This window comes from Penicilliopsis zonata (genome assembly GCF_001890105.1).
Source record: "Penicilliopsis zonata CBS 506.65 unplaced genomic scaffold ASPZOscaffold_12, whole genome shotgun sequence".
In the NCBI taxonomy this organism is placed as follows: domain Eukaryota; kingdom Fungi; phylum Ascomycota; class Eurotiomycetes; order Eurotiales; family Aspergillaceae; genus Penicilliopsis; species Penicilliopsis zonata.
The window spans coordinates 271,055-296,503 of record NW_019208921.1 but is presented as its reverse complement, the minus strand read 5'-3'; the positions used below and the strand labels follow the sequence as shown (position 1 = coordinate 296,503).

At 50.3% G+C, this 25,449-nt stretch overlaps 14 protein-coding genes and 2 non-coding genes across 16 annotated transcripts; 9 read left to right on the top strand and 7 right to left on the bottom strand.

Annotated features, from left to right (window-relative positions):
• Positions 1–197: 197 nt before the first annotated feature.
• ASPZODRAFT_153279 (hypothetical protein) lies at positions 198–1,080 on the top strand (the record flags this gene model as incomplete). Its single annotated transcript, XM_022725953.1, has 2 exons — positions 198–576; positions 638–1,080. The coding sequence occupies 2 exons, from the start codon at positions 198–200 to the stop codon at positions 1,078–1,080; spliced, it is 822 nt and encodes a 273-aa protein (XP_022579461.1).
• Positions 1,081–1,136: 56 nt separating this feature from the next.
• On the bottom strand, positions 1,137–2,641 carry ASPZODRAFT_656829 (hypothetical protein). Its single transcript, XM_022729318.1, has 3 exons — positions 2,453–2,641; positions 2,131–2,386; positions 1,137–2,068 (listed from the first exon to the last, which is right to left on the bottom strand). Exons 1-3 carry the CDS (start codon positions 2,460–2,462, stop codon positions 1,261–1,263), a joined length of 1,074 nt encoding a protein of 357 aa, XP_022579460.1. The 5' UTR covers positions 2,463–2,641; the 3' UTR covers positions 1,137–1,260.
• A 46-nt stretch (positions 2,642–2,687) lies between these two features.
• ASPZODRAFT_17861 (hypothetical protein) lies at positions 2,688–3,868 on the top strand (the record flags this gene model as incomplete). Its single annotated transcript, XM_022727103.1, has 3 exons — positions 2,688–2,976; positions 3,042–3,142; positions 3,212–3,868. The coding sequence occupies 3 exons, from the start codon at positions 2,688–2,690 to the stop codon at positions 3,866–3,868; spliced, it is 1,047 nt and encodes a 348-aa protein (XP_022579459.1).
• A 104-nt stretch (positions 3,869–3,972) lies between these two features.
• On the bottom strand, positions 3,973–4,622 carry ASPZODRAFT_17860 (hypothetical protein; the record flags this gene model as incomplete). The annotated part of the gene is made up of 2 exons (XM_022727102.1): positions 3,973–4,337; positions 4,394–4,622. The coding sequence occupies 2 exons, from the start codon at positions 4,620–4,622 to the stop codon at positions 3,973–3,975; spliced, it is 594 nt and encodes a 197-aa protein (XP_022579458.1).
• A 413-nt stretch (positions 4,623–5,035) lies between these two features.
• Positions 5,036–7,667, bottom strand: ASPZODRAFT_134371 (hypothetical protein). Its single transcript, XM_022723511.1, has 6 exons — positions 7,613–7,667; positions 7,346–7,506; positions 7,177–7,293; positions 6,919–7,108; positions 5,764–6,859; positions 5,036–5,697 (listed from the first exon to the last, which is right to left on the bottom strand). The coding sequence occupies exons 2-6, from the start codon at positions 7,486–7,488 to the stop codon at positions 5,270–5,272; spliced, it is 1,974 nt and encodes a 657-aa protein (XP_022579457.1). The 5' UTR covers positions 7,489–7,506; positions 7,613–7,667; the 3' UTR covers positions 5,036–5,269.
• Positions 7,668–8,973: 1,306 nt separating this feature from the next.
• Positions 8,974–10,978, top strand: ASPZODRAFT_134369 (hypothetical protein). Its single transcript, XM_022723510.1, has 2 exons — positions 8,974–9,554; positions 9,639–10,978. Exons 1-2 carry the CDS (start codon positions 9,114–9,116, stop codon positions 10,653–10,655), a joined length of 1,458 nt encoding a protein of 485 aa, XP_022579456.1. The 5' UTR covers positions 8,974–9,113; the 3' UTR covers positions 10,656–10,978.
• Positions 10,979–14,503: 3,525 nt separating this feature from the next.
• Positions 14,504–14,591, top strand: ASPZODRAFT_t108. Its single transcript has one exon. It is a non-coding gene; the product is annotated as a tRNA-Val (tRNA).
• Positions 14,592–14,891: 300 nt separating this feature from the next.
• ASPZODRAFT_168063 (hypothetical protein) lies at positions 14,892–15,981 on the top strand (the record flags this gene model as incomplete). The annotated part of the gene is made up of 3 exons (XM_022726849.1): positions 14,892–15,222; positions 15,292–15,359; positions 15,418–15,981. The coding sequence occupies 3 exons, from the start codon at positions 14,892–14,894 to the stop codon at positions 15,559–15,561; spliced, it is 543 nt and encodes a 180-aa protein (XP_022579455.1). The 3' UTR covers positions 15,562–15,981.
• An 833-nt stretch (positions 15,982–16,814) lies between these two features.
• Positions 16,815–17,601, top strand: ASPZODRAFT_17856 (hypothetical protein; the record flags this gene model as incomplete). Its single annotated transcript, XM_022727101.1, has 3 exons — positions 16,815–16,895; positions 16,961–17,099; positions 17,171–17,601. 3 exons carry the CDS (start codon positions 16,815–16,817, stop codon positions 17,599–17,601), a joined length of 651 nt encoding a protein of 216 aa, XP_022579454.1.
• Positions 17,602–17,691: 90 nt separating this feature from the next.
• Positions 17,692–17,779, bottom strand: ASPZODRAFT_t103. The gene has a single exon. It is a non-coding gene; the product is annotated as a tRNA-Val (tRNA).
• Positions 17,780–18,536: 757 nt separating this feature from the next.
• ASPZODRAFT_26979 (hypothetical protein) lies at positions 18,537–18,859 on the bottom strand (the record flags this gene model as incomplete). Its single annotated transcript, XM_022728071.1, has 2 exons — positions 18,537–18,701; positions 18,779–18,859. Coding segments are annotated over 2 exons (152 nt in total), but the record flags the coding sequence as incomplete, so codon positions are not given.
• A 26-nt stretch (positions 18,860–18,885) lies between these two features.
• On the top strand, positions 18,886–20,264 carry ASPZODRAFT_70239 (hypothetical protein; the record flags this gene model as incomplete). Its single annotated transcript, XM_022729653.1, has 3 exons — positions 18,886–18,963; positions 19,053–19,937; positions 20,022–20,264. 3 exons carry the CDS (start codon positions 18,886–18,888, stop codon positions 20,262–20,264), a joined length of 1,206 nt encoding a protein of 401 aa, XP_022579452.1.
• A 651-nt stretch (positions 20,265–20,915) lies between these two features.
• Positions 20,916–21,198, bottom strand: ASPZODRAFT_17853 (hypothetical protein; the record flags this gene model as incomplete). Its single annotated transcript, XM_022727100.1, has 2 exons — positions 20,916–21,098; positions 21,145–21,198. 2 exons carry the CDS (start codon positions 21,196–21,198, stop codon positions 20,916–20,918), a joined length of 237 nt encoding a protein of 78 aa, XP_022579451.1.
• A 265-nt stretch (positions 21,199–21,463) lies between these two features.
• ASPZODRAFT_99985 (hypothetical protein) lies at positions 21,464–22,950 on the top strand (the record flags this gene model as incomplete). The annotated part of the gene is made up of 3 exons (XM_022730623.1): positions 21,464–21,573; positions 21,644–22,438; positions 22,473–22,950. The coding sequence occupies 3 exons, from the start codon at positions 21,464–21,466 to the stop codon at positions 22,948–22,950; spliced, it is 1,383 nt and encodes a 460-aa protein (XP_022579450.1).
• A 516-nt stretch (positions 22,951–23,466) lies between these two features.
• Positions 23,467–23,895, bottom strand: ASPZODRAFT_70484 (hypothetical protein; the record flags this gene model as incomplete). Its single annotated transcript, XM_022729675.1, has 3 exons — positions 23,467–23,605; positions 23,647–23,713; positions 23,784–23,895. The coding sequence occupies 3 exons, from the start codon at positions 23,893–23,895 to the stop codon at positions 23,467–23,469; spliced, it is 318 nt and encodes a 105-aa protein (XP_022579449.1).
• A 271-nt stretch (positions 23,896–24,166) lies between these two features.
• ASPZODRAFT_99981 (hypothetical protein) lies at positions 24,167–25,382 on the top strand (the record flags this gene model as incomplete). The annotated part of the gene is made up of 3 exons (XM_022730622.1): positions 24,167–24,718; positions 24,759–25,155; positions 25,225–25,382. The coding sequence occupies 3 exons, from the start codon at positions 24,167–24,169 to the stop codon at positions 25,380–25,382; spliced, it is 1,107 nt and encodes a 368-aa protein (XP_022579448.1).
• Positions 25,383–25,449: the final 67 nt, after the last annotated feature.

Sequence of the window (25,449 nt, the reverse complement as noted above, 5' to 3'; positions counted from 1 at the left end):
ATCCATTGACCCTCCCCCACATCCTTCATTTCTGTACGGTGACTCAGGCACATAATAACCTCTATAGGGTCAGATCCATCCCTCTCGCTCCTCGCTTCTCTCTGCCCAATTGCCGTTCTTTTTCTCTGCTGTCGTCGTCATCGTTTACCCACGCAACCCATCCCTGTTTGTCTTCATCACCTCGGTTTCAAACCACCATGGCATCTGCCGTTGAAGCCGCAAAGCGCGCTGCGGCTCAGGTCGCTGTGAAGAACCACTACCCCGCGAACGCCAAATATGTCGGCATTGGTAGCGGTACCACCATCGTCTACGTAGTCGAAGCCATCAAGGCATTGGGCGTGGACACTTCATTGACCAAATACGTTCCTACCGGATACCAGTCGAAACAGCTCATCATCTCCGCCGGTCTAACAGCTGTAACCTTCGATACGCTTCCGGAAGGCACTGTTCTGGATGTTGCCTTTGACGGTGCTGATGAGGTGGACGATGAACTAAACTGCATCAAAGGCGGGGGTGCCTGTCTGTTTCAAGAGAAAATCGTGGCCCTTCAAGCAAAGGAATTCATCTGCGTTGCCGGTAAGTCAATAATAAATTCCGATGCCCCAACTTTGCTAATACCTGGGATGTTTAAAAAAAGACTCGCGGAAGCTTCAGCCCCGTCTGCTCAAATCATGGAAATACATTCCCATCGAGGTTGCCCCCATCGCCGCCAACCGTGTTCTCACCAAGCTCAGGGAGATGGGAAGCATCAACCCCACCATCCGCATGAACACGACCCCCAAGGAGGGTCCCCTGAAGACAGACCAGGACTTCTTCATCATCGATGCTCCCTTCCAGGCGTTGCTGACCAAGGCGGACGTTGCTGCAGGCCAGGATGGCAGTGGGAAGAACGGTGTCTGGGAAGTGAACGCTCTTTCTCGAGCGATCAAAGAGATTGTGGGTGTCTTGGAGGTCGGGATCTTCTCTGGTCTGACCGGTCCCCAAACACAAGCTCTGGGCGGACTGGGTGGTGAAAAGCCCGTCGCAGCTTATTTTGGAATGCCGGATGGCTCTGTCTCCTCGAGACATGCTACTGCTTGATTATTTTTTTTCTTATATGAAAAAAGTATCCCTACATTGTGGAACATAGAGATAATACATGTAAAGGTTGAAGATTTTTCAACTTTTTCTGGCGTTATAAAGTATTTTGTTTGATATACTCGAGGGACAGCATTTAATAAGGCAAGAATTAAATAATGAAATATTCATATGATCTAAACCTTATTTTGCGCCTTTCCCTTTGGCTTCTGTTTCTCCAAGCTCACGGACGTAGATTTTCACAGTACCCTCTGAGATATCCTCCTTGCCGTCCTCGAATCCAGGGCTAATTGCGATCGCCAGATACTTTCCATTGCTGCTAAAAGACACCGCAGCGACACTCGATGGGTACTTTTGATACTGTCGGATTCGCCGCTTCGCAACACCGTCCCATAGCGCAACTACGCCGTCGCCTCCGCCAGAGGCAAATGTCCCGTGGATAGGATGGAACGCGAGTGAGTTCACCGGGTAAACGACATCAATGTCGTCGACCGTCTGTCTGTGGCACTTGAAGGCGTATTTCCGAGCCTGAGACTCGGCCGAGGGATCGAACCACTCGACTGCCACGCGGCCTTCGATGCTGGACGATGCGTAGCCCGCATCGTCAGGCATGCAAGCCACGCAACGAGTCATGAACTTAAGGCTGCTTTCTCTTCGCTGCCACGGCTCGATTTCAACCTTGTTCGGGGGAGAAGCGTCGGATTGCGCCGTCAGCAGAGCCAAGGCATTGAGGTCGTAGATGTGCAGCGCGCGCGACGCCATTGCGACAACCAGCTTGGTCGGCGTCAAAGACATGGAAAAAGGCTTGGAAGGGAGAGGAATGATGGCGGGCGTCAAGTCCGGGTTTGACCCTGCGTCTGGACGGTGGACATGTAACGTCGAATCCCATGAGGCGGAGATCACAAGGGAATGCTCTTTGCTGTAGACGACGCTCCGCACGCCGGCTTCGTGGCTGCTTAGCACTGTTTGTGTAGACGAAGCCACATCGATTCTAAAATTGTTAGCTCCAGACTTTATCTTGAGTATCAATACACCCAGAGAAAATCAACTCACTTCCTCACATCCCAATCCAGGCCAGCAGTGTAGATCTCATTCTCGGACGACCCGAAACAAACGTCAAGAACGGGAGCCCGGTGCTCAAACTTCTGCAACAGCTTCCCCTCGCCCAAGACCCCATTTTCGTCACGAAGATCGTAGAGATAAACATTCTTGTCCCACGAAGACACCACAAATCGCGTCGAGTCGGCTTCAGGCGAGAACTTCAGAGCGGAGATGGCATCTGTCGGCGGGGACGCAATAGCGAATTGATCTGATACGCATGTTAGTAGGGGGGAAAGAAGAGACTTGCCTCCAAGGGAAGTGCAATTGGACTTACTCGAAGACATAGTGTATTAAAAAATAGAGGGAAACACTCTTTAGTCTCTCTCTTGTAAAATAATCTACCGATGCTTAACTGACCTGATCGGCGTCATTGAAGCTTCGCGCGACGCTTTCTTCGCGATCATTTTCTGCCTTCATAGACCGCCTAGCCATCGTCATCTTCTTTCTTTTCTGTCCGACACTTTATCTCAGATCAGAAGAGCAGCGTGCAGGCTGCTCATTTCCTCAACATGCCTTTTGCTCAGCTTGTAATAGGCCCCCCGGGCGCAGGAAAATCGACGTACTGCGATGGTATGAACCAGTTTCTCGGAGCTATTGGGAGGAAATGCTCCATTGTGAATCTCGACCCCGCAAACGATAAGACATCGTATCCCTGTGCGCTCGATGTTCGCGATCTAGTCACTCTGGAGGAGATTATGGCGGAGGATACGCTGGGACCGAACGGCGGGGTGCTATACGCACTGGAGGAGTTGGAGCAGAACTTTGAATGGCTGGAGGAGGGGCTAAAAGGACTTGGAGGTATTGTCAGGAATAGAAAGGTGATTCTGGAACTATGGATGCTAATATAAACTTCGGCTGATTAGAGGACTACATCTTGTTTGACTGCCCTGGCCAAGTCGAACTATTCACACATCACTCCTCGTTGCGGAATATCTTCTTCAAGATCCAGAAACTGGGGTATAGAGTCTGCATTCCTGGAATCCTTTCTTCTCTGGGCTTTGGAAATCTAGCCTGCTAACCTTTGGTAAAATAGATGACCGTCATCCATTTAATCGATTCGTATAGCCTGACGCTTCCGTCCATGTATATCTCCGCACTCCTCCTTTCCCTCCGCGCCATGTTGCAGATGGACCTACCCCACCTGAACGTCCTGACCAAGATTGACAATCTGTCGAATTACGCTCCGCTGCCGTTCAACCTCGATTTCTACACTGAGGTACAGGACTTGTCGTATCTCCTACCGCATTTGGAGGCCGAGTCATCACGACTATCACACGGGAAATTCGGCGCTCTCAATAAAGCGATCGTCGAGCTGGTTGAGGATTTTGGGCTCGTGGCATTTGAAACCCTCGCGGTGGAGGATAAGAAGAGCATGATGAACCTGCTCAAGGTGATTGATCGGGCCGGTGGGTATGCGTTTGGCCCTGCAGAGGGCGCGAATGACACTATCTGGCAGGTGGCCGTCCGAGAAGGTCTAGGTACTATGGATATCCGAGACGTCCAAGAACGATGGCTGGATTCCAAGGACGAATATGACGAACAGGAGCGGCAGCAGTGGCAGGAAGACCGTGCTCAAGCAATTGGTTCTGGCCCTGGAAATGCTGAACACGCTGGAGACGGCTCTGAAGATGATGATCTAGACCTGGGTCCTCTACCTGATAGCGGTGTAAAAGTGATACGAAAGTCATAAAAAAAACAGAAATATGTAATATAGGGTAAGGGTATCTATAAAAAATGAATATTGAAGAAAATGCAACACACAAAACCCACACCCGCACCCACCTTTCTCCCCCCCTAATAATCGTCGTCATCATCATCCATATCTTCATCGTCATCCCCATCCACCGGCGACCCAAGCACAGCCGAGTCGGTTCCTGAACCACCAGCTGTCTTGCGGCCAGCATCCCCCCCCAAAACGCCGAATACCGCCTCATCCAGCCCCCTTAACCTAACAATCTCCCTTCTCGCCCGCCGGATCGCCTCCTCCTCTGCCTTGCGTATTGTCCCCGACACCCTCACCACGCGAAACACACACGGCCGTGCCGCATCCCTCCCCTCCGGGACATGCGTCATATACGTCAACGCCGTCCAGACAAGTCGGAAGGAAGCGCGCGGACACCGAATGATAGCCGTCGACGTTGCAGGCGAAAGATATTTAACTAAAACAGTAAACAATTAGTAGAAGTGCAAGTTTAAGTTATAAAGGTAAGCCCACCACTTATCCCCCCCGCTCCCGCACCACCGAGCCTTCCAACACCCCAATCTCCAAAGATCTCCGCGACCTCCTCGCGAACCATTTTGGCGAGTAGCCCGGGCGTAAGGGTGTCTGGTGTCGGGGCGTGGATGCTGAGGACTCTGTTCGAGGAAGATGTAGAGGACGGTTTCGTCGAGGTGGATGGGTAGAGGATGTCGAGGAGGAGGTAGCGGTGTTTGACGCGGACCATCTTTTTTAATATTTTTTTTGCAAGTTATGTATTAGATATAATAGCAATGGTAGGGAAGGTGATAGCTTGAGTAAGCGTCGGTGGTTTATAGCTTTATTGCGAAGTTTCATGTGTCGAGCTTTGATATTCGATAACGATAAGTGAAAGCTTTTCTGGTGGAGATAACAGCTACTCCGTACATTCTCCTAAGTAGTATTGATATGGCTACAGGCTAGATTTCCAAAGCCCAGAGAAGAAAGGATCCCAGGAATGCAGACTCTATACCCCTCAGGATAGCTTATTAAATCACGATTCTACCACTGGTAGGGTATATCGCTTTTGTATGGGAACGTATATAGCCCAGTATCATAGTCAGTACTGGAGTTATTTCGAGTCTACGTTGGATGGTTGTAGAACATTGCATAGATTCATAGCTGCCTGTCATGCCACATGTGCACTGTGTGTCCTTGAAATGATATAAAATGGGCAAATTAAAAACCGGTGGAATCAAAAAGGAAATGGAAGAAAAAATAAATAAAAGTGTAACCCATCATAAGAACTCCGACGTTTTTATGACTGAATCACGGGCCCCGCACGATTGTTCAGCACGTCTACGCTGGCTTTTCCGGCACAGAGAAGGAGAAAAGGAGAGAGATAAGGAAAAGTTTTTAAACAGAGACCTCCACGCGACCCTCGGCGCCGCCCTTCTGCAGGGTGGGGAGGAGGTAGGTGATGTCATCCCAAGGGTGTCTGTAGAGACCGGTGCGCAGTCTCTTCTGGTCGAGGTAGTGGGCAATGAGACCGATGCTACGGCCGAGAACGAAAAGACCGTTCAGGACGCCGTTGCGCATGTAGTCCTCAACCTCCTCGGGGGTGAAGGCGCCGCAGTGGCGGAGCAGGTCCACGAAGCAGACCGCAATGCAGCCGTCCACGTTCAGGATGAGGTTATCCTTCTTGGATGTGGTCACGGTCTCGACGGCAATGGCGTAGTCGAGCAGCTTGGTGCTGGGGAAGTGCTTCTTGACGTACTCCTTGACCAGCTCAACACGCAGATCGGGGTTGTTGCGGGACTTGACCTTGTGGCCGATACCAGGGACTGATCAAAGTTAGTCTTAAAACCAAAAAAAAACCCCCCCTACAAAGAAGAAGTTGGGAGACATACTCAGCTTGTTCTCCTTGCGCATGATGTCGACAAAGTCACGGGGGCTCAGGCCCTTGTCGAAAGCCTTGGTGAACTCCTCGGCGGCACCATCCAGAGCACCACCGAAGCGGGAACCAATTGTCAACAGACCGGAGACCAGGGCGCTGATCAGGTCCTTGCCAGCACGGGTGGTGATGATGGTGTTCATGGCACCGGACACGGCGGGACCGTGATCGGCAGTCAGCATGAGAACCATCTCCAGGAACTTGCTGGCGTAGGTGGGGAGACGGCGACGGAACCACAGCAGCGACATGACACCACCGATGCCAATGTCCTCCTTGAAGACGTCGGAGATGGGCATACCAGCGTACAGCAGCTCCTGGCCACGGTCGTCGGTGATGGTGGAGATGAACGAAGCGGGCTTACGGATGAGACCCAGCTCCTGAGCCCAGGCGTAGTCGATGGGGATCTTGGGGGGGGTGGGCTCAGCCTGGGGCTTGATCGTGCCCTTCTTCACCAGGTCCTGGTAGACCTCAGTGAGGACCTGAGGCAGTTCCTCGAAGGTGTCGGGGACGTAGAAGCCAGCCTCGCGCATGGCCTTGTTCTTGTTGACGGCCGTCTCCAGCTGGGAGTTGGCCGAAGCACCGGCGTGGCCGAACTGCACCTCGGTCTTGAACAGGCTAGCGCAGGTACCGATGGCCCAGGCAACGATGGGCTTGGTGATTTGGCCGTTCTTGACAGCCTCAATGACACGGTACTCCTCGACACCACCGACCTCACCAAGCAGCAGCAGGATCTTGCAGTCGGGATCGGCCTGGTAGCGGAGCAAGTGGTCGATGAAGGTGGTTCCGGGGTATCTGTCACCACCGATGGCGATACCCTCGTGGACACCATCCGTGCACTGGGAAACGATGTTGTTCAGCTCGTTGGACATACCGCCGGACTTGGAGACGTAGCCGACGGAACCCTTGCGGTAAAGCTTGGAGGCGACGATGTTGTCCATCATACCACCAGTGTTACCGATCTTGAAAGCACCGGGCTTGATACCACCGACAGTAGCAGGTCCGATGATCGTGATGCCCTTCTCCTTGGCGGTAACCAGGATCTCACGAGCGCGCTATCAAGTCGGGTTAGCCTAGAAGATCTATGGAGTTTTGACAGTAAATGGCAGCATACTCTCTCAGGAACACCCTCGGCAATGATGGCAATGGACTTGATCTGGGGAAACTCCATCAGCTCCATGGTGGAGCTGTAGACGGAACGCGACGAGGCAAAGTTGACGACGGTGTCGACATCTGGGTGCTTGGCAAAGGCCTTCGCAGTGTCCTGGTAGACGGGGAGCAGAGTCTCGCTCGTACCCCAGTACCTTTTTATCGAATTAGCGTGTGTTTCGTCGCAGCAGATCAACAACATATCAATGAGGGAGCAGCGTACATCTTGCTCACGAACTGGCCACCGAAGGTGTAGATGATACCAGCGACGGAAGGGGTGCTGCGCTTGCAAATGAAGTCGAAGTCGAGCATACCCTGCACCGCTCTGGGCTGCATACCGCTAGAAGACGTCAACACCGGTTCCACCAGAATCAAGCGTGCCGCAAACTTACTAGACGAAGCATCGTGTCTTGTTGTGGAAGAGAGCATGGGTCTGGGGAGAGAGCACACGGCTCGGAGGGTCAAACCGGCGGATATTATCGTTGGCGGACAGGTTGCCATTGGCAGCGCTGGCCAGAGGAGCAGAAGAAGGCATGGTGGAGATTCAGGTGCTCTACACAAGAACCCTCTGTTGTTAGCCAGCGTCTTGCGTATTCCCGCCTGAGGTATGAGAGGGGAAAGAGGGCACACAGTCCCCTTCCAGGCACACGAGCGCTTACCTCTTAGGCTCAGAATCAATTAAGAAATTATATGGAAAGAGAAATTCAGCTCCGACTTGGAGACAGTAGGGTAGAATGAATAGATTATCGAATGGAAAAAAGCAGGTGGGATAAGAACGAGGAAGAGAAGGCCAAGGAGGGGAAGGGGGAGAGAAGAATCTCGCAGCTGGATCGGAGCTGGGAATTGATTGTAGTGTCTGGTTGCTGGCCCTCAGTGGGTAAGGTACTAGAGAGAAGGGGGGGGTAGCGGGACGTTAGGTTTACGATTACCTTACAGCCTGGCCAAAGTTACAAGTTTACAGCCCTCAACAAACTCATTTTTCTTTCTGTCATATTTTTTATTTTTCGTCTCTGGGTCGAGCTTCCATGAGGGCCTGAGGCGTCACCGGGGCTTGGCTGCAGTAGCTCAACGCCATCTGTTTACCCCCCAATGAGCGGGTGCCTCGACGCCCGCAGCTTCACCGATGTCGTCTCAAAGTTACCGTACAGTACAGTGTATGTGATGTTACCAGTACGAGGAGGGGTAGGTACATAGTAGCTAGTTATCTAGGTACTACTGAGGTAGGTACCATATCTCTCTGAAAACGGACGAGACTCAGACTCTCTCCATGGATCACTGAGATAACAGTTTGACTTGACCGTTGCATATGTTACACTGCGATCCAGTAGGCATGAATGCAACATGACAGGTGCTATCAGCAGAACCTTGGCCGAGGTAGTATACTATACCGTATGCCCTCGCTCGCTCAATTGCCAACAGACCCGACAAGAGTCTAACGCAGCATCAGCAAGCGCAGCATCAGCAAGGCAACCCAACAAAACAGGAATCCTCTGCAGAAAAGGACATGCGAACGGAGGAAAGCGGAATTGATTAATATTGATAGGTGATAATACAGTAATCATGAATACCTAAATACGTACCTAAAGATACCTGCCTTACTACTAACTCCCGGACCTACTGATCATCTCCAGGCCCACCCCAACCAGTGGCCCCCCAACGAGGCCAGCGATCCTGCCCCTCCAAGGCCCGTTGACAACGCCCTTCTTCAGGCTAGTCCACCCAACAGACCTCAAACTACGGAGTAGCTTACAGAACCGCCGGCGTATGTAGTAAAAATTACACACCACACGATCTACCTAGACCAAACCGCCCTGGTTGTCTCCCCGAGCTCGGCCTGGTGCCTGTATTTTTTTTTTTCTTTTGGGTCCCCCCCCCCCAAATTAACTTACCGGCCAGCTGAAGCTGTTTCCCCAGCAGAGAGAGAGAGAGAGCCACAGATCATTCCTCTTTTCCCCCTCCTTCCCTTCCCACACCACCACACGTTGCACACCGTCTCTCTCGATCTTCCCTCTCCTCCTCTCCTCCCCCCCCCTCCTAATAACTTCTGTTCTGTATCCTTTCTTCCTCCCGGACATCTGTCTACCCCTCCTCTTATCAATCAAACAATCACCCACCCACCCACTCACTCACTCACTCACTCACTCACATACATAGCCCATCATGTCCGCCAAGTCGATTCTCGAGGCCGACGGCAAGGCCATCCTCAACTACCACCTCACTCGTGCTCCCGTGATCAAGCCGACTCCTCTGCCTCCCTCCACCACCCACAACCCTCCCTCGCGCCTCGCCTCGATCTACTTCCCCGAAGATAAGGCCGTCAAGGATGTCCTTGACCAGGCCGAGGTCACCTACCCTTGGCTGCTGGTGTCCGGTTCCAAGTTCGTTGCCAAGCCCGACCAATTGATCAAGCGTCGCGGCAAGAGCGGCCTGCTGGCCCTGAACAAGACGTGGGCGGAGGCTCGGGAGTGGATTGAGGCCCGCGCCGGCAAGGACGTCCTGGTTGAGACGGTGACCGGTGTTCTGCGTCAGTTCCTGGTCGAGCCGTTTGTCCCTCACCCCCAGGAGACCGAGTACTACATCAACATCAATTCCGTGCGTGAGGTAAGTTGAATTCTCCGTCAAAAAAAACCCCCCGCAAAAAAAAAAAAAAAAAAAAAAAAACTATGGCTAATTGGTACTTGATAGGGTGACTGGATCCTCTTCACTCACGAGGGTGGTGTCGACGTCGGCGACGTTGATGCCAAGGCTGAGAAGATGCTCATCCCCGTTAACCTGAAGAACTACCCCTCCAACGAGGAGATTGCCGCCACTCTGCTTAAGAAGGTGCCCCAGGGCGTCCACAACGTCCTGGTTGACTTCATCTCCCGCCTGTATGCCGTCTATGTGGACTGCCAGTTCACCTACCTGGAGATCAACCCCCTGGTGGTCATCCCCAACGCCGAGCGTACCTCCGCCCAGGTACACTTCCTTGATCTGGCTGCCAAGCTCGACCAGACCGCCGAGTTTGAGTGTGGCACCAAGTGGGCTGTTGCCCGCAGCCCCGCGGCTCTGGGTATCACCGCCGTCTCCCAGGCTGACGGCAAGGTCAACATCGATGCTGGCCCGCCGATGGAGTTCCCTGCCCCCTTCGGCCGTGAGCTGAGCAAGGAGGAGAAGTTCATCTCCGACATGGACGCCAAGACCGGCGCCTCCCTCAAGCTCACCGTCCTCAACGCCAGCGGCCGCGTCTGGACCCTGGTCGCCGGTGGTGGTGCCTCGGTCGTCTACGCCGACGCCATCGCCTCGGCCGGTTTCGTGAGCGAGCTCGCCAACTACGGTGAGTACTCCGGTGCCCCCACCGAGACTCAGACCTTCAACTACGCCCGCACCGTCCTCGACCTGATGCTGCGCGCCCCCAAACACCCCGAGGGCAAGGTCCTCTTCATCGGCGGTGGTATCGCCAACTTCACCAACGTCGCCACCACCTTCAAGGGTGTCATCCGCGCCCTGCGCGAGGTTGCCCCCGTGCTCAACGAGCACAAGGTGCAGATCTGGGTCCGCCGTGCCGGCCCCAACTACCAGGAGGGTCTCAAGAACATCAAGGCCGTCGGTGAGGAGCTGGGTCTCGACATGCACGTCTACGGTCCCGAGATGCACGTCAGTGGTATCGTGCCTCTGGCCCTTCAAGGCAAGAAGAGCGACGTCAAGGAATTCGGCGCCTAAGAAAAAAAAATCGGGATTGCTCCTATTAATTTAATACCTATCTTTTTCTCTTTTTTTTTTCTTTTTAAACCCTCTTCCCATATTTACTCTCTTATCTTCTGAATTTCTTCTTTTTTTTTCTCTCTACAATTCTTTGGGATTTATATTCTCAACGCATGGCATGATATGACTTGATTTCTGTGGGACGAAGATGGAGAGAGCGAAGCAAGCGGGAGAAGGAACCTTGGGATATACAAAAACAGGAGGAAGAAGGACATCCCGCGGCATAGAACAATTCGTGTCTGGCGTTTTCACTTTGTTGACCCGTTCTTCCCCCCCCCCCCAATGCTATGTTCCTGTAGTCGTGGCACGGTCCTCGACCAAAAGAAGTATTGTGAAGTATTCTGCAGGTCCACCTTAAGTTTTAATAGACGTAGTTGAACTCATAATTACTACCTTGCTTATGTACTACGTAGTGTAGTGTTATTTAAGGTGACTCAGTGAGCAAAGTCACGTGAGTATATACTAGAATACGGAGGTACGGCGATGACCATACAGCGTACGGAAACACGAATACCATCAAAGCGACGACGATGAAATAAGCTCACGGGGAGATCACCCGCTAGCTTTATGGCAGAGATGAAGAAGCTTGAAATCCGGCCCAGTGGGGGGGGCATAGCTTGATTTTTTTTTTGTTCCCAGATCGTAGCGGGACGAGCTATAACTTCCGCTGCCCCGAGACCAGACCCGACGAGGCGGAAAGACGGGGGCCTTGTACGGTATTGTACTGCTCAGATCTGATCAGATCTGATCTGATCTTCTTCTAGAATTGAGCTAGATTTGATCTACAGGGGTAGCTTCTTAGTAGCTTTAGTAGGTCTTCTAGATTGTTTCTAGAGTAGGAATTGAGTTGATAAGAGGTGGTGAGCGGGATGACTACTAACCACCTAAGTTACTATCTGGAACTATAGTACTTAGGACTGTAGTAGTAGGTGCTGAGACTACAGAGTACCAGGAGATGGTCTTTCAAGTAGAATAGGATATTAGGTGTATCTAATGAATAGGTATTGTGTACTCAGGTAGTTATTATTATTCTGAGGTTGTACAGACAGACTTCAGAATCCTCCTCGGACAAAAGGAAGCTATCCCAGGGAAGTAAGTCTCCACTGGCTATCATCTCTACACCGAGACTGGACAGGGACAGTGGACTGACTGTACTACAGTAGAGGAGCTAGAGATTATTATATTCTTTTACTTATCAATTTAAGTATAGTTATTATTGCCATAGTTATTACTATTCTAGATACTATACCTATTTGATATTGTTTGCCTAAACATTAAAAGAGATCCTTCACCTGATAATACCTATAGATTACAATATAAATATATGACAATAAAGGAACCAAGATAATAAGAATTAAAGGAGTCTAACCTCTAGACAGGCAACAGCCATACTAAATATGGCATAGAGCTCTATGCTTACATTAACTGGTATATTCACTCTCCTGACATTATTATATAAACCACTCTCTCTCCATTTCTCAGACACCTTCATACTCTTCTTCTTATAACCGATACTTATACTGTCTATCTTCTATATAGAAGCATATTACTTCTATCTCTCAATACTTTGGACAATTTTATATTATAAATAGCAGAGACATCTGTCTAATACTACTTATAGCAGGTTTACCTGCGAATAGGTAACAGGCATCTGCTGTACGCTTTCATAGGTATGTCCTATTCAGAAACCTGGTTGCTAATAGACTAATATAAACAGGAAATTAAAGCAAAGAATTACAGCAGTATCTTTATAGTACTAGTATTGCTAGTCCTCCTGCCATCGCAAAAATGAACACTGGTAAACCCATGGGCTACGATGGTAAGTAATGAGAGATTATGAGAATATAATAAATCATTAATACTAATACTACTAATATAGCTGTAGTATTTGAATACCTGTGATCCCATAGTAGAAAGACACAAGTGATGGAATAAATATCCACATTATATGCTTCTAGAATGCGGTCACCTTCACGAAGCAGCAGAGCTTTCAAATGGACATGACATTTAAACGAGTCGCCAGTAACATAAATGAGGTAGGATTTACTACCGTGAGTTGTGGTGGCCATTGGTATTTACTATTTCCCACTAAGAGAAGATCAGTGCAGGATACATCACGCTGGCTTCTCTTGTCTTCGTGCTTCCTCCTGGTGGCACATTCTGAATGGGACAAGTCAATCGGAAAGCAGTGAGCTACAGAGCAAAAGTCGCATCAGCAGATACACACCACATCTTCTCCCACGGCCCATTCTGCAACCAGATCATACACGGAGGAGACCAGAGCATATCCAACGTGGCTGATGCCCCTTGCAGACGTGTTGGAAACCGAGCAGGGCGTTCAGTTGATCTTTACCACAACGCATCAGCCAACAGTGCGTCCGTTGGGCCATTGAAAATACTATTTGCTCGGCAGACTACAGTATGGGATATAGAGACTACTATGCCCTAGTCAGCAGAAAGACTGAGTCGCTCGCTGACGGCTGCAAGGTAAAACTACCGTTCCGATATTTAACAGTGGAAGCGCTGGGTTGGGCTACGTTCGCTGCAATAGACCAGAAACTACGGTTTGAAGTGTCCGACACCCCAGAGGCACACCGGCTCCAGATTGAATTCTCTAAGTACAACAGTTTTAAGGCAACGTTCCGGGCAGTGAATCTCTCGCAACCTTGTTCCTTAGACCAAACAACGAGTCCATACCCAGCACATGACAAAAGGATTAGCTGTGAGGGAAGGCAAGGACATGGAAGGGGATGTCCTAGATAATGAAGGTTACATCGTTGGCGATTGCGGCATTCAACGGTATAGCCGAGAGAATATCGGAGTTCTCTTCTTCAGCAACTCTTGCCCTCCAACTGGTAGGTCTTAACTCCTTGCGCCGACGAGGTGATTCCGGTTCGTTGACAGTCGCGCAGCTTCTCTTCATTAAACAACTGTCTCGCTCTTCTAGTGATAATATAACTCCCCACCTCAGAGTAAGTGTTTCCAAATGGTCATCTAAATAGTGGCTAACAGGAGCAGAAGCGCCCTGGCGATTTACTCTTAGAAGATGCTGCCCGGCGTCATACCTCCTCTTCACAGCAGTCGCCTACCTCTCCTGTCAAGTCTCTAGTGTCATCTCCTCTCTTTTCTAACAACGACGATGACGAGCCTTCTGAAGAGCCCACCAACTGCTCTAGTCACCTTCTGCCACAGGAATATATGACCATATACGGCCCTATCCCATGTCTTGACATTTTTAGTGGCTCAGCTGTCTAGTGACCCAGCCCCTAATTTTGTCAGACCTTCATGGTGAAGCTGAGAGTAGCCATAATCTCCCTAATTCTTCATCTTCTGCGCCTCCTCCTCCCGCAAGCGGCTCTCCTCTGGCCTGGGATACGGTCAACGGCACGGTTTGTAAAACCTGCCAATCCTCGAAGAATCAGTTTCTCTTCTCTTATGGGAAGGATCCCCAGCTTCTAGCTACTCCCTGCGCTCTCTAGGCGTCTGCGGGTAGTCTAGACACCGGCTATGAGGGCCAGGCGTCTCACTAGGAGAAAGAGCACACCCACTGGGCTCAATGCTCTAGGACTTGGCTGTTCAGCTATCATCATGGATGTCATTCTGGAGATAGATATATATCTGAACAATAAGAGCTCATATATCAATACAAAAAACAGTGTATGTATAAATACACCTAGAATGACTCCACTACCTGCAAGAAAGAAAATTTATCAAGAAAGAGGAAAAACATTAAGAAAGCCCTGTATAATGTACCCAGAACAATTCATGAACATGGATGTAGACAAAACCGGCCAGCCAATCAGATCAGTCGCGTGGTCTAATGGTTATGATTTCTCGTTCACAAGCTGAACACAACTTCCGAGAAGGTTCCCGGTTCGATCCCGGGCGCGACTATTTTTTTTACTCCCTGCTTTTTGCTATCATTAATCAGGTACCTAGGTAGATAGCTATATCGACTATTTTTATTTTATCTAGAGATATATCATGTAATTATTTAGAAATCGCTGCCTAGGCGGTGTCTGGCCCGTACTCTTCACCAAGATTTCGTATTGTCCGAGTGGTTGCCATAAGCAACCATGACATCTTCGCCCCCCTCCGCACTCCGAACTCCATCGAAGGGATCAATTACAACGCAGATAATAACTATAGATATCGTCAGATATTGGCAGAAATTGTCAGATAAAAACCGAAACAATGCCACCATCTCGTCGAGGAGGCAACGCCTCCACCCGCCGCCCCAACCAGTCCACCCTCTCCTTCGGGACTAGGTCTCGCATCACCAAACCGACTGCGACGCCAACACAGAGTCTCAAGGCGAAGAACCCGGTCGAAAGGGCAGTAGTACCGGATGTTGTTACCCCGGAGCCAGCCCAGCCTCACATCGCGGAGGTTGTGGTCAGAGAACAGGCGAAGGAAGAAGTCTCGCAGCCGCTATCGGCGGAGGATGAGCGGGCGTTGAAGGTCTCGCAGAGGGATTTGCAGCGGTATTGGAAAGGGGAGGAGGCGAAGCGGAGGACGCCACGAGGTTAGTCTTGCTCCTTGGACTTCTAGTGGTTACTTCGCTACCTGGAATAACTTGTTGATTTGGAAACAGTACATCAGCAGGACTTGTCGTTGGAGGAGAAGATCTTAAGGCATTTCGACCTGTCGAGTCAGTACGGCGTATGTTTTTATCTTGGATCGGTGCCCAGTATGATTATTACATAGCTAACCTTGATAGCCATGTATCGGGATAGCACGGTTGAAGCGGTGGAGACGAGCGAGCATGTTGAACCTCGACCCGCCGATTGAAGTTCTGGCAGTGCTACTAAAGGCCGAGACGGATGTCAACCAGAGAGCTCATGTGGATGAGTTGATGTCGTGACAGGCCCATGGGGGAGCCTTGTATATTATTATGCTTTATGTGGGTGTTTTTGGCGTTATGGGTTGATATGTATAGCTTACTCCCTCGAACACGATTTTCATTTATGACTCTGTAAACAGTCGAGCTTTCTGGCGAAGATTATCCACTATATAAGTCGTAACCTATGAGTCGAACTGTCATATTGCTCATGCGTTAGGCTTAGTAACCTTATGTCTAGTCCGTCCTCTTCTTTGGTTACATGCCAACTTGACTTCTCCCTACTTTTATGCTGCCTTGGCTTCTGCATACTCTACATACTCTGCATACTTCTGCCTTGAGCTGATATCTGTTGACGGGTTAAGGGTTAAACAATTTCTCTTCAAACAAACTTCCATACAATTCCCCGCTGATACGGAGTACATGAGAAACGTGCAACAGAGTCACCATCCAACCGAATGATCCGAGACATGGAAGTGTCACTACCACCTTTTCAGTTCCAGTGTGACAAAAAGAAGGGGCCATCGAAAACCATCACACCCATTTCCTTTCATTGCAGTCTCCTGAGTAAACTGTTCATCGAGCCCAGATCCCAGACGGACTAGATTTATGGATGGTTCATGATCTGCTCTGGCTTCCTTGTAACTAATTTCCATCATCCTCCCAGGAGCTGATCCTTGATTGAGGGGCAGAGAGATCACCGTCAATTTGGGGTACACAATAGAAGGACAACTGTGGAACCAAAGGCACTGGCAGGCCTTGTTTCGATTCGGAGAATAGTCTATAAGCTCTCTGTCTGCTTAATTGACTGGATCCGCTAAATTCCAAGTCTCCGTACCAAGTACTCCGCACTCATCCCAGACCCAAGACCAAGAAGCGCAGTCAATGGGCCTAGTTCCCACAGAGTCAAACAGATATATCGGTATATTTTGATCATTCAGGCGCAGGAACCAATGTATCCGGTCAAATCCATGAATCCTGATTCTTCCGAGCCCTACCCTGTTGTATGGATTTCCCTGTGTGACTGGCTAGTTCCTCGAGGTACTATCTCTTGGGATCACAACACATGTGATACAGTTGCTCCAGCGTTGGACAGGATACATCATTCATCGTTTTAAAGTAAGCCTGCTTCCTTCTCTCGCCTGCCCCCGGTTTTGCCTCATACACTACAAGAGTCCCAGCCGTTAATCCCCCAGAATTGCTTCAGACACTACAGAAAAACCTCTCAGCTCTCCTATACCCTCAGAACCGCAGCGAAAAAGGCTCTTCTCTTCACAATGCAGCTCACACACGCCTTCATCGCTCTGGTTGCTGCCGGCATTACTAGAGCCCAGATTCCTAATGTACCACAGTGCTCTGTATGTTTGAAGTCTACCGTGAGAGAGGCGTCTCGAAGACTACAACACTAACAAACCATGTGCAGTTGAATTGCTTTCTCACGGCCTTGTCGACCGATGGATGCTCCTCGCTGACCGACTTTGCCTGTCACTGTCAGAAGCCTTCATTGGTGAACAGTATTGCTCCATGTGTTCAAAAGGCCTGCGATGTGACCGGGCAGTCGTGTATGCTTCACTGTTCACACCGAGAGAGTGTAAAAGATATATCGAACACTACATACTGACCCATTACCCAGCTGTTTCCAGCGTTGTCGTCTCGGAGTGTTCTGCTGCTGGTCACCCTATATCTGTGCCCTCGGTTGTAGGTACTGCAAGCACGACCACACTTACTGTGACGGCCGAAACAACCAGCTGTGGCTCTACAGCCGCCAACACCAACACCAACTCCAACCCTAATACCGTGTCTTCCACCACTACTACCAGCTCCTCGTCTACGACCCAGTCCACCCAGGTCACCTCCAGCTCTACCCATGAGAACAGTACCTTGGTACCTCCCCATGAGAACACGAGTTCTGCTCCTACATCCTCCACGAGTGAGTCCACCACCACGCACTCCACGAGCCCATCCCATAGTTCTACTACTGTCTTGTCCAACGGCGCTGCATCTATGGACAAGGCTTTGGCTGGTGTTGCTGCCGTTGCGGCTGCTGCGATCTATGTTCTCTAAAAAATGACGTTCTGCAAGTCAGTTCCATAATAAATCTTGTCATGAATATAATTTTAGAGCAGATCAAAAAAAACAAAAATCCAAAAAATTTAGTCACGCCCGGGATCGAACCGGGAACCTTCTCGGAAGTTGTGTTCAGCTTGTGAACGAGAAATCATAACCATTAGACCACGTGACTTTAATTAACCATGTCGTTATCTGACAACTAGTTGAGATTGTAGTCGGGGAAAATGCCCTATGAACTCTTTCATCCTTCCAGGGGCACGAGACATTTTATCTCAATGTGGCTGCAAACCCTTGCTTTCTGAAGTATTTACCATCCAGACAATCAACGAGGGTGCCCTTCTCTACGCCCTCGCTCATGTATTAAGTTTTATAACGAGACTGAGTGAGTCAAACCTGCATGGCATAATGAACAGATAATACCTAGTGACAGAGTACCTAACGTTATCTATACAAGCCAGCCAGGTTGTTTTACGGCGCCAAAGGCGAGAATGTCAAGCGAGAAGACTAATGCCGCTCTAAAATATGACCGCTAGACTCATTGGACCAGCGATCAATCTATTTATCTCTAGGATATGGCTGAGCCTCACGGGAAAATGCTCCTTGGGGGCTAGACAGGCTCTCAGCCTCAAACGGGTCGTATTACGGAGAATTGACGGATCCTGCCAGCAACGCAAAAAAAGCTGACGAGTTTGAAGAAGTCTCTTGTTCTCTGCCCTTTGTATGCAAGCGAGATAGCTCTGAAGGAGTTGAATCAAACAAATAAATAGATAGAATAAGGTAGGATAGAGTCTAGGCGCTAAATACCTCCGATTTCCTCCCCCACATTGGCGCCAATAAACAACCCTTTCCCCAATCCCAAGCCCTGGGAGTGGATGCTGGGCTGTCCTAGGTGCAGACCACTTTGGATCTGACGGGGATCGCACGAGCGCTCTCTCTGCTTCTCTTTCTCTCTCTGCTGCCTTGAAACCGCTCTCTCGTTTGCGTTTCGAATTGAACCCCGTCTCCCATTTGGAAGGCTGAGGACTAGCTCTTCCAAGGTGCCTTTCCCCCTCCTCCTCCCTCAAACCGCCAACCGTTTAACCGCCAACCACCAGCTAGTTTTACCGACCGATCTGCGTCATCGGGCGCCCTCCCCCCCCTCCCCTCCCCAACCAACCCTCGTCGCACATACATGGACCTTGCGCGCTGCGGAGAGAAACTCGAGATACACCACGCGAGAGCAGCGTCTCCGTTCCCGCAGCAGCGTGCCCATGGTGGTGCGCAACCAGCACGCTGAGTATGGCCGCCTTCGTGCGAGTGTCGGGCCCGCCGAACGGTCACTTTCTGATCGGGTATCCGGGTATTTCTGCGACCATGGTGAGCAGGCCTGCCTGTGTGGGAATTAAGGAATTCTGTTGTACAAGGGGTCTCCTCTGGCTGACATTTGGTTTGACTTGCGTTTCCAGCCACGGATTGAAGGCAAGGTGGAAATCCGCCCGAGCGTTGGCATTACGGCGCCCGTCAACGTCTCGCTGGTTACGATCGCGCTGCACCGTCGCGAAACGATCCACCCGTCGGCAGACTCCATGGCCAAGAAGCGTCTGGCGCCGCCTCGGAAGGAAATCAATGATATTGTGGGGAAGGAGATGCTGCTGTTCCGCTGCCCGGCGGGCCGCGAGTACGAGGAGGTGATATTGATGGATTTGCCCTTTGTGCTCTTCATCCCCTTTGGACGGAGCGGGACCGACGCGTCGAGGAGAGTGCCTCCTGCTAGCCTTCAGCTGCCCAGTCGCACGGCGGAGACGTACTACGAGATGGTGGTTACCGTGCAGCAAGGCCAGTCGGAGCAAAACAAATACCACTTCCCCGTCCCCATCTCACGCTACGACACCCTGTCGACGTTTGGGATGTACAGTCGTCCAGAGACGGCGGAGAGAGTATCGGACCATCTGGTGACCTTGGGCATCTCTCTGCCGCGATGGTCGTATGGTCCGCTCGACCCAGTAAGCGTCTGGGTCAAGCTGGCCCCGAACCCGGACTGGATGAACAAGGCCCGCAAGGTTACAATCAACAAAATCACCATCGGCATTGATGAGGAGGTCGTGTATAATCACGAGGGAGACGAGCCTCAGCGCAAAATCAAAACGTTAATCAAACGCACAGAGGCTGTAGGTGTGAAACTGCCAGATGCAGGCTACATGACCGAGATGGGCCTCGTTTTCCCGGCCAAGGACCTACGGGACGCCGAGGGTATCCTTCCTCGGGGCAAGCCTGCTTTTCCCACGTATGCAGTGAGCGGTTTCACCACGACAGCCAGCCTCTACAAGATCGAGTACTATCTGACAGTCAAGGTTCGTTGTGAAGTGAAGGAAATGGGAATCCTCCTTTTTTTTTCTTTTGTTTTGGAGTCTGGATACTGACCTGATTCAATCTAGGCCCATTTAACGTCCGCACGAGATATTCAAATCCGCCAACCGATAGTCGTTTGCCCGTTTGACCATACCGACTGTAAAGAGGAGATGGAAGCCATCGAGCAGTCCGCTCGCGATGCTGTCCATATCAATCCGGACAATCCTATGCTACCGCTTCCCTCGATAGTGCGTGCCGGCGATCGACACGCCCTGCGTCATCTGGGGGTGGCAATTGTTGGTCACCAAAAGAAGCCGCTGATCAACTGAATGGAGCCTATTTAGGAGGGGCATCTCACCGATGTTGTCCGACTTTTGCGATAAGCATGCGCTACAGACGAGGCCAGCTAACGAAGGAATGCTGCGCAGATTGGTGGTGAAGTTTCTAAAATAGGTAAAAATGATCCCAATCTGCGCTGTAGAGTTCATAAACAAGCCATCACTAACTGACTCTCGGATAGTCTCTTTCTACCTACCGGCTTGCATTCTAGACACTATTGAGAGCTCCCATCATACTAAAAGGGATTTATTACGCTTAATGATTGCATAGGCTCTGGTGTTTTTGTCTGATCTTTCCCATTAGCATCTTTTTTGCTTTTATTCGCCTTCTTTTGTCTTTCTTTAGTGGGCGTGAGCGGGGTGTTTCTAGCTGCTTTCTTCTTGGACTTGGCTTGTCGAATCCATCGGTCTACGATGAATTCATTTTCCTGAATCTTTTCTGCCATCGTGCATACTGTTTAAGTTTTCTGGCCAGTATATTGGGTGACGGGGGCTCGATACTCGTGGGCATCTCGAGATATTATAGTATGTGTTTGGAACCGAAGCTGGAATAAACTTATCACAGCTAGGTCCTTGGATCTAAAATAATATATAAGGCTCAACCCACTGTCCATCTAGTAGATGCTATTGACTGTATGTGTATCATTTTCCAATCTCCAAGAACCCCATGGCCACGCTTAAAACATCAGGGTTTAAATGGCGATCTCTGCTGGCCTTCTCTCCGTCGATATTGCGCATATAGCCTTTCAGAATGTCTAGGATAGTCTGATACTGTCTAGAAGACGGGCCAAACGTGTTCAAGGCATTTGTCAGACTGGAATTTATCTGTAGGTCGTTAGAATTGACTGATTGAATCGCCGAGTCAACACACCTGGAGAAGCACTTCATTGTAATCGACAGAGAATTCCGACCCATCGGACGCCATGAAGGATATATTGATTAACAAAGAAAAAAACAAAAAAAAAAAACAGACTTATTAAGCCATCACCAGGATGTTATGCTTCCAGAGGATATAAGAAATGAACACGAGAGTGTCTGTCCACCTGAAAACTCCCCGCCGGAGATAACGCGATGCCGCCGATAAGTTTCTGGGCTCTGACCGTCATTTTTAGCTACGATTTCAACCTCACGCCCACTGACCACCGCCATTTCCTCCATTGACGCTCCAGACGGTTCTGAATCCAGCCTAAATGGCCGACGTCGACGAAGAAGCGATTCACTTGCCTGATTCCCAGGACTCGTCTGGACAGATCGAGGTCGACCTGTCTGACGAGACGCAGGACTTTCGCTTCCTATCACTGTGAGCAGAGCTTGCACATCAAAATTCAATCATGCTATTGGGGGGCTCTTTTATCTAATTAGCAATGTAGCCTCTCGGATAATACTCAAGCTACGCTCCCCCGACGCGGCGAAAAAGACTTCGAACCAAACCCAACGCTCTACCAGGCCGATGGGTTGACTGCTTCACGACAGGCGATGCATAACGCGCTCGCATACCCGCGCCTCCATAATCCTAAGAACAAGATCATCGCAGTCTATGCGCCAGATGGTCCTGCACCGCCTGCTTCTGTTCTGGCCTCGAAGGATTCTTCAAAAAGCGACGACACACACAAGACTCTAGATGCAGCAGCAGCAGCAGCAACCAACATCGGTGTTTCCCCCCATGCGTGCGTCTACGCTCTGAACCCCAAAGGCCAATATTTTCGGACAATGGGTCAGGCAGATCGCTGGAATAGAGTGTGGCTGCTCCCTGAAGAAGCCCTGTACCTGCTTGAACGGGGGAACCTAGAGATCTGGTGGCCGCTTTCGTCGACCAGCTGCGCAGATGACAATAACCAGGGCGAACTGGGGGTGCCTATGAGCTTGCAGGCGGCATATTCGTGTCTGATGGGACGCGGTGGGTTGACGATGGAGCGATTCTCGGTCTTCACTGGGTTGAAACGGTTGGGGTATACGCTTCTTCGGGCTCCTGGGTGGGACGAGGCACCCGAGCCAGAGAAAGAAGGAGAAGACCTTCAAAAAGACGTGGTGAATGAATCGTCAAATTCGGGGCCGTCGGGTCTGTTTGGCTGGCTATTCCAGTGGATTACTGATTCCCACTCAAAGAGCATCAATCCCGCAACGGGACCGCTTATTGGGCTGGGAATACACCGCAGCTATCGTGAGTCTGAGAACTCGTTCTTCCCCCTGTTTACAAAGGCCATCATTAATCACCATCCCAGTTGATATTTATCGGAGACTCGACCTGATTCCTTGGTATGATCCGGCCGCCCGCAAGGCTCCGGCGGAGCCCACCAAGCCCCCGTTTCGTGTTGTCTTCCATGTTTACAAACCCTCGACGCCCTTTCGCAAAACCGCACCTCCAGAACCGGACTTTCGCATAGCAGTGATCGATGCCCGAGCCCAGACGACTCTCCCCACTCTTTTGCAATTGGGCGCCTTACTCGAAAGTACACCTTTGGATCCGCCGCGCGGCGAGAAGATGGAACGAATGCTCTATATGCGACTGCGCCATGGCTACCGGAATGTGATCCTCGCCGTCGTCGACCAAGGCGTAGTCAGTTACCTTCGGATAGGTGACGCCGCGTTCGGAAAGGAGAAGATGTACAAGTCTAAGGCTGGGCTTAGCGGGCCCAAAACAGGCGGGTATTCAAGATCGAAACCAAAAGCTCGATGATCGCCTACGGAAGGGAAGATGAAAACGCTACTGTGAAAAACCAAATGTTGATGAACAACCGCATGTTTCCCCTGAAAACAAAGGCCCTGATATCCATGATGGATCTGTGGATGAGGACTGAAATAAAAGGGATATCTCCGATCAATCTACCATCATCTTTAGAAACGTCCGTCCATCGAGGAACCAGGTCGGATGTTAGATGCTCAGATGGTCACCCGCGCTTGCCGCGGCCAATGTGCGAGTTGCAGAAGTGAGACGAATTCGAATCATCTTCTCATCATCCACACCAGGAAGGTGGAATGATATCAATGCGATATCTCATGCGAGGAAACATAATGCAAATATATGCAGTTGAATAGGTACATTATCTCACCCCAACGCCTGACTCTAGACATATAGAACAAATCGTGAACCCAAGTTTTTCATGACGCCTCATCAAGATATCGTGTGACCGTGCATATCGTTTATTGTAGTGTTGCAATATTGCATCATAGGCTCAGATAGGCGTCTGCACTTTTACGTATCCAGGTAATCCGCCGCCATCAGGAGTTCTAGGCAGAGTTCCGGTGAGATATCCATGTCCGGCACGTTGGCTTGTTCTTTGTTCTTCTCATTGTAGCAGAAATATTCGCAGACCTTTTCGAGGACGACCCCACTGAATTTCACCATAAAAGTTAGCGGACTGATGTCCAAGACATTGTCTTAATGACCTGCCTGATGTTCTCTAGCACACAACGTCCCGTAATCGCTTCCGAAAAGTTACCTGTGATAGAGAAGACAAGCAATTAGTTATGATCAGGAGATTTAGATATTCAGATATAATAATCACGTACTCGACTGGTCTAGCATGCGACGGATCGTCCCAGAGACGCAAGCTGTGCTTCGCGGAATGATGAATTCGAACCCGTCCCCTGATACTAGAGTGACATATTCGGGTGAGGACATGGCTCTAGTGATGTCACGCGTTTCGACGCGATGACTTCAAGCAAAATGCGATCTTGAGTTCTGCCAAGATAACGCCGTTGATCTCTCGCAGATGGAAGTAGAAGGGGAAGCCATTGGCGCGTTCGTTCTGCTTGTGGTTCTCTCGAGTCTTTTCTCCACACGTGGTCTGTGCTCAAGCTGTTATCACCGGCCGGGTACATCAAGTTTCTGTTGGAATGATATCTATGTGTTGGATGATACTGGCGAAGAAATAACATACATTGATACATCTATGGCCTACTATCGACCTCTCAGGCCCCACGTTTCAAAAGCCCTGCTCCAGCCTCTAAGGCAGAATGTGCAAAATGGTCATTCCAAAGGCAGGACAATAAGCAGACCATTCTCAGTATCAAGACATGACAGGGATAATAGGTCAGCCTTCTCATTCACGCCTGCAAATCGGCTATCCCACCGTACATGCATGATCACAGGCGGGACATCAGGTATTGGATTTGCTATTGCCGAGAGATTCCTGCAAGAAGGAGCTGGGCGAGTCATCCTCGTCGGGAGATCTCACCAACGGCTCTGCGATGCAGCCGCGAGATTACAAGCTGTATCTGATTACGATCCCCAGTCCGCTGCTGTTTCAACAAAAGCTCCAGAGGGGGGCATGGAGCAAGCGGATGCCAAAGGGGCATGTCTGGGTTCAGATGCAAAGGCAGCAGACAGCTTTTCAGCAAACGTCTCTGAGCGTATTACTTTGATTGTTGGGGACGTTGCCGAGGCTGGATCCTGGATGCGGGAACTGGAAAAGCAAATGGTAAGCTTCTTTTTTTTCTTCTTGGTATCAGCCTTAGGAATATAGCTGATGCTACTGAATCTAGGAATCCGTCGATATCCTAGTCAATGCAGCGGGCATTTCGATCTCGGCGATTCTTCCCAAGACCGAGCCGAGCGACATCTCTCAGATCCTGCGGACCAACCTCGAGGGATCGATCCTCATGTCGAGAGCCTTAGTTCGCGCCGCGATCCGCAGTCGTATCAAGAGCAGGAAAGCTACCAATTCTTTAACCAAGTCACCCCTGTCCAAATGCATTATCAATGTCTCGTCTCTACTAGCGCTCAAAGGTGGAACCGGTGCCGTCTCATACGCCGCATCCAAGGCGGGAATTTTAGGCTTGACCAGATCGCTCACGGTGGAAGCGGCAGCTTCTCTTCGCGACGTGGTGATTCGTTCCAACGCTATTGTGCCGGGGTACATTGAAACCCCCATGATTGCAGGTGCGTGAGGAAGAAACTACTCTACCCATATTGCGACCAAACGGAATGCGAAACTTAACAAAATTTTAGATTTTACTGAGAGCGAAATTTCTAGATTGAAGGAGAATATCCCGCTGCACCGATTTGGTGACCCTCAAGAAATCGCTGACGCAGCAGTCTTCCTGGCACAGAACGAATATGCCAACAACTGTGTGCTCAACATTGACGGTGGACTGAGTGCTTTGTGATTGGAAACAAGCGACCATCTAACCTTCCTCGAATCTAAGAAAGCCACTTTGGTTCTCATACATGTTA

Coding starts and splice junctions, on each gene's coding strand:
- ASPZODRAFT_656829 (XM_022729318.1), bottom strand. Junction 2,069..2,130: donor CTGGATTGGGATGTGAGGAA/GTGAGTTGATTT, acceptor TAACAATTTTAG/AATCGATGTGGCTTCGTCTA.
- ASPZODRAFT_134371 (XM_022723511.1), bottom strand. CDS start 7,488: ATGCCTTCTTCTGCTCCTCTGGCCAGCGCTGCCAATGGCAACCTGTCC. Junction 7,294..7,345: donor AAGACACGATGCTTCGTCTA/GTAAGTTTGCGG, acceptor GACGTCTTCTAG/CGGTATGCAGCCCAGAGCGG. Junction 5,698..5,763: donor GCGCAAGGAGAACAAGCTGA/GTATGTCTCCCA, acceptor AACTTTGATCAG/TCCCTGGTATCGGCCACAAG.
- ASPZODRAFT_134369 (XM_022723510.1), top strand. CDS start 9,114: ATGTCCGCCAAGTCGATTCTCGAGGCCGACGGCAAGGCCATCCTCAAC. Junction 9,555..9,638: donor ACATCAATTCCGTGCGTGAG/GTAAGTTGAATT, acceptor GGTACTTGATAG/GGTGACTGGATCCTCTTCAC.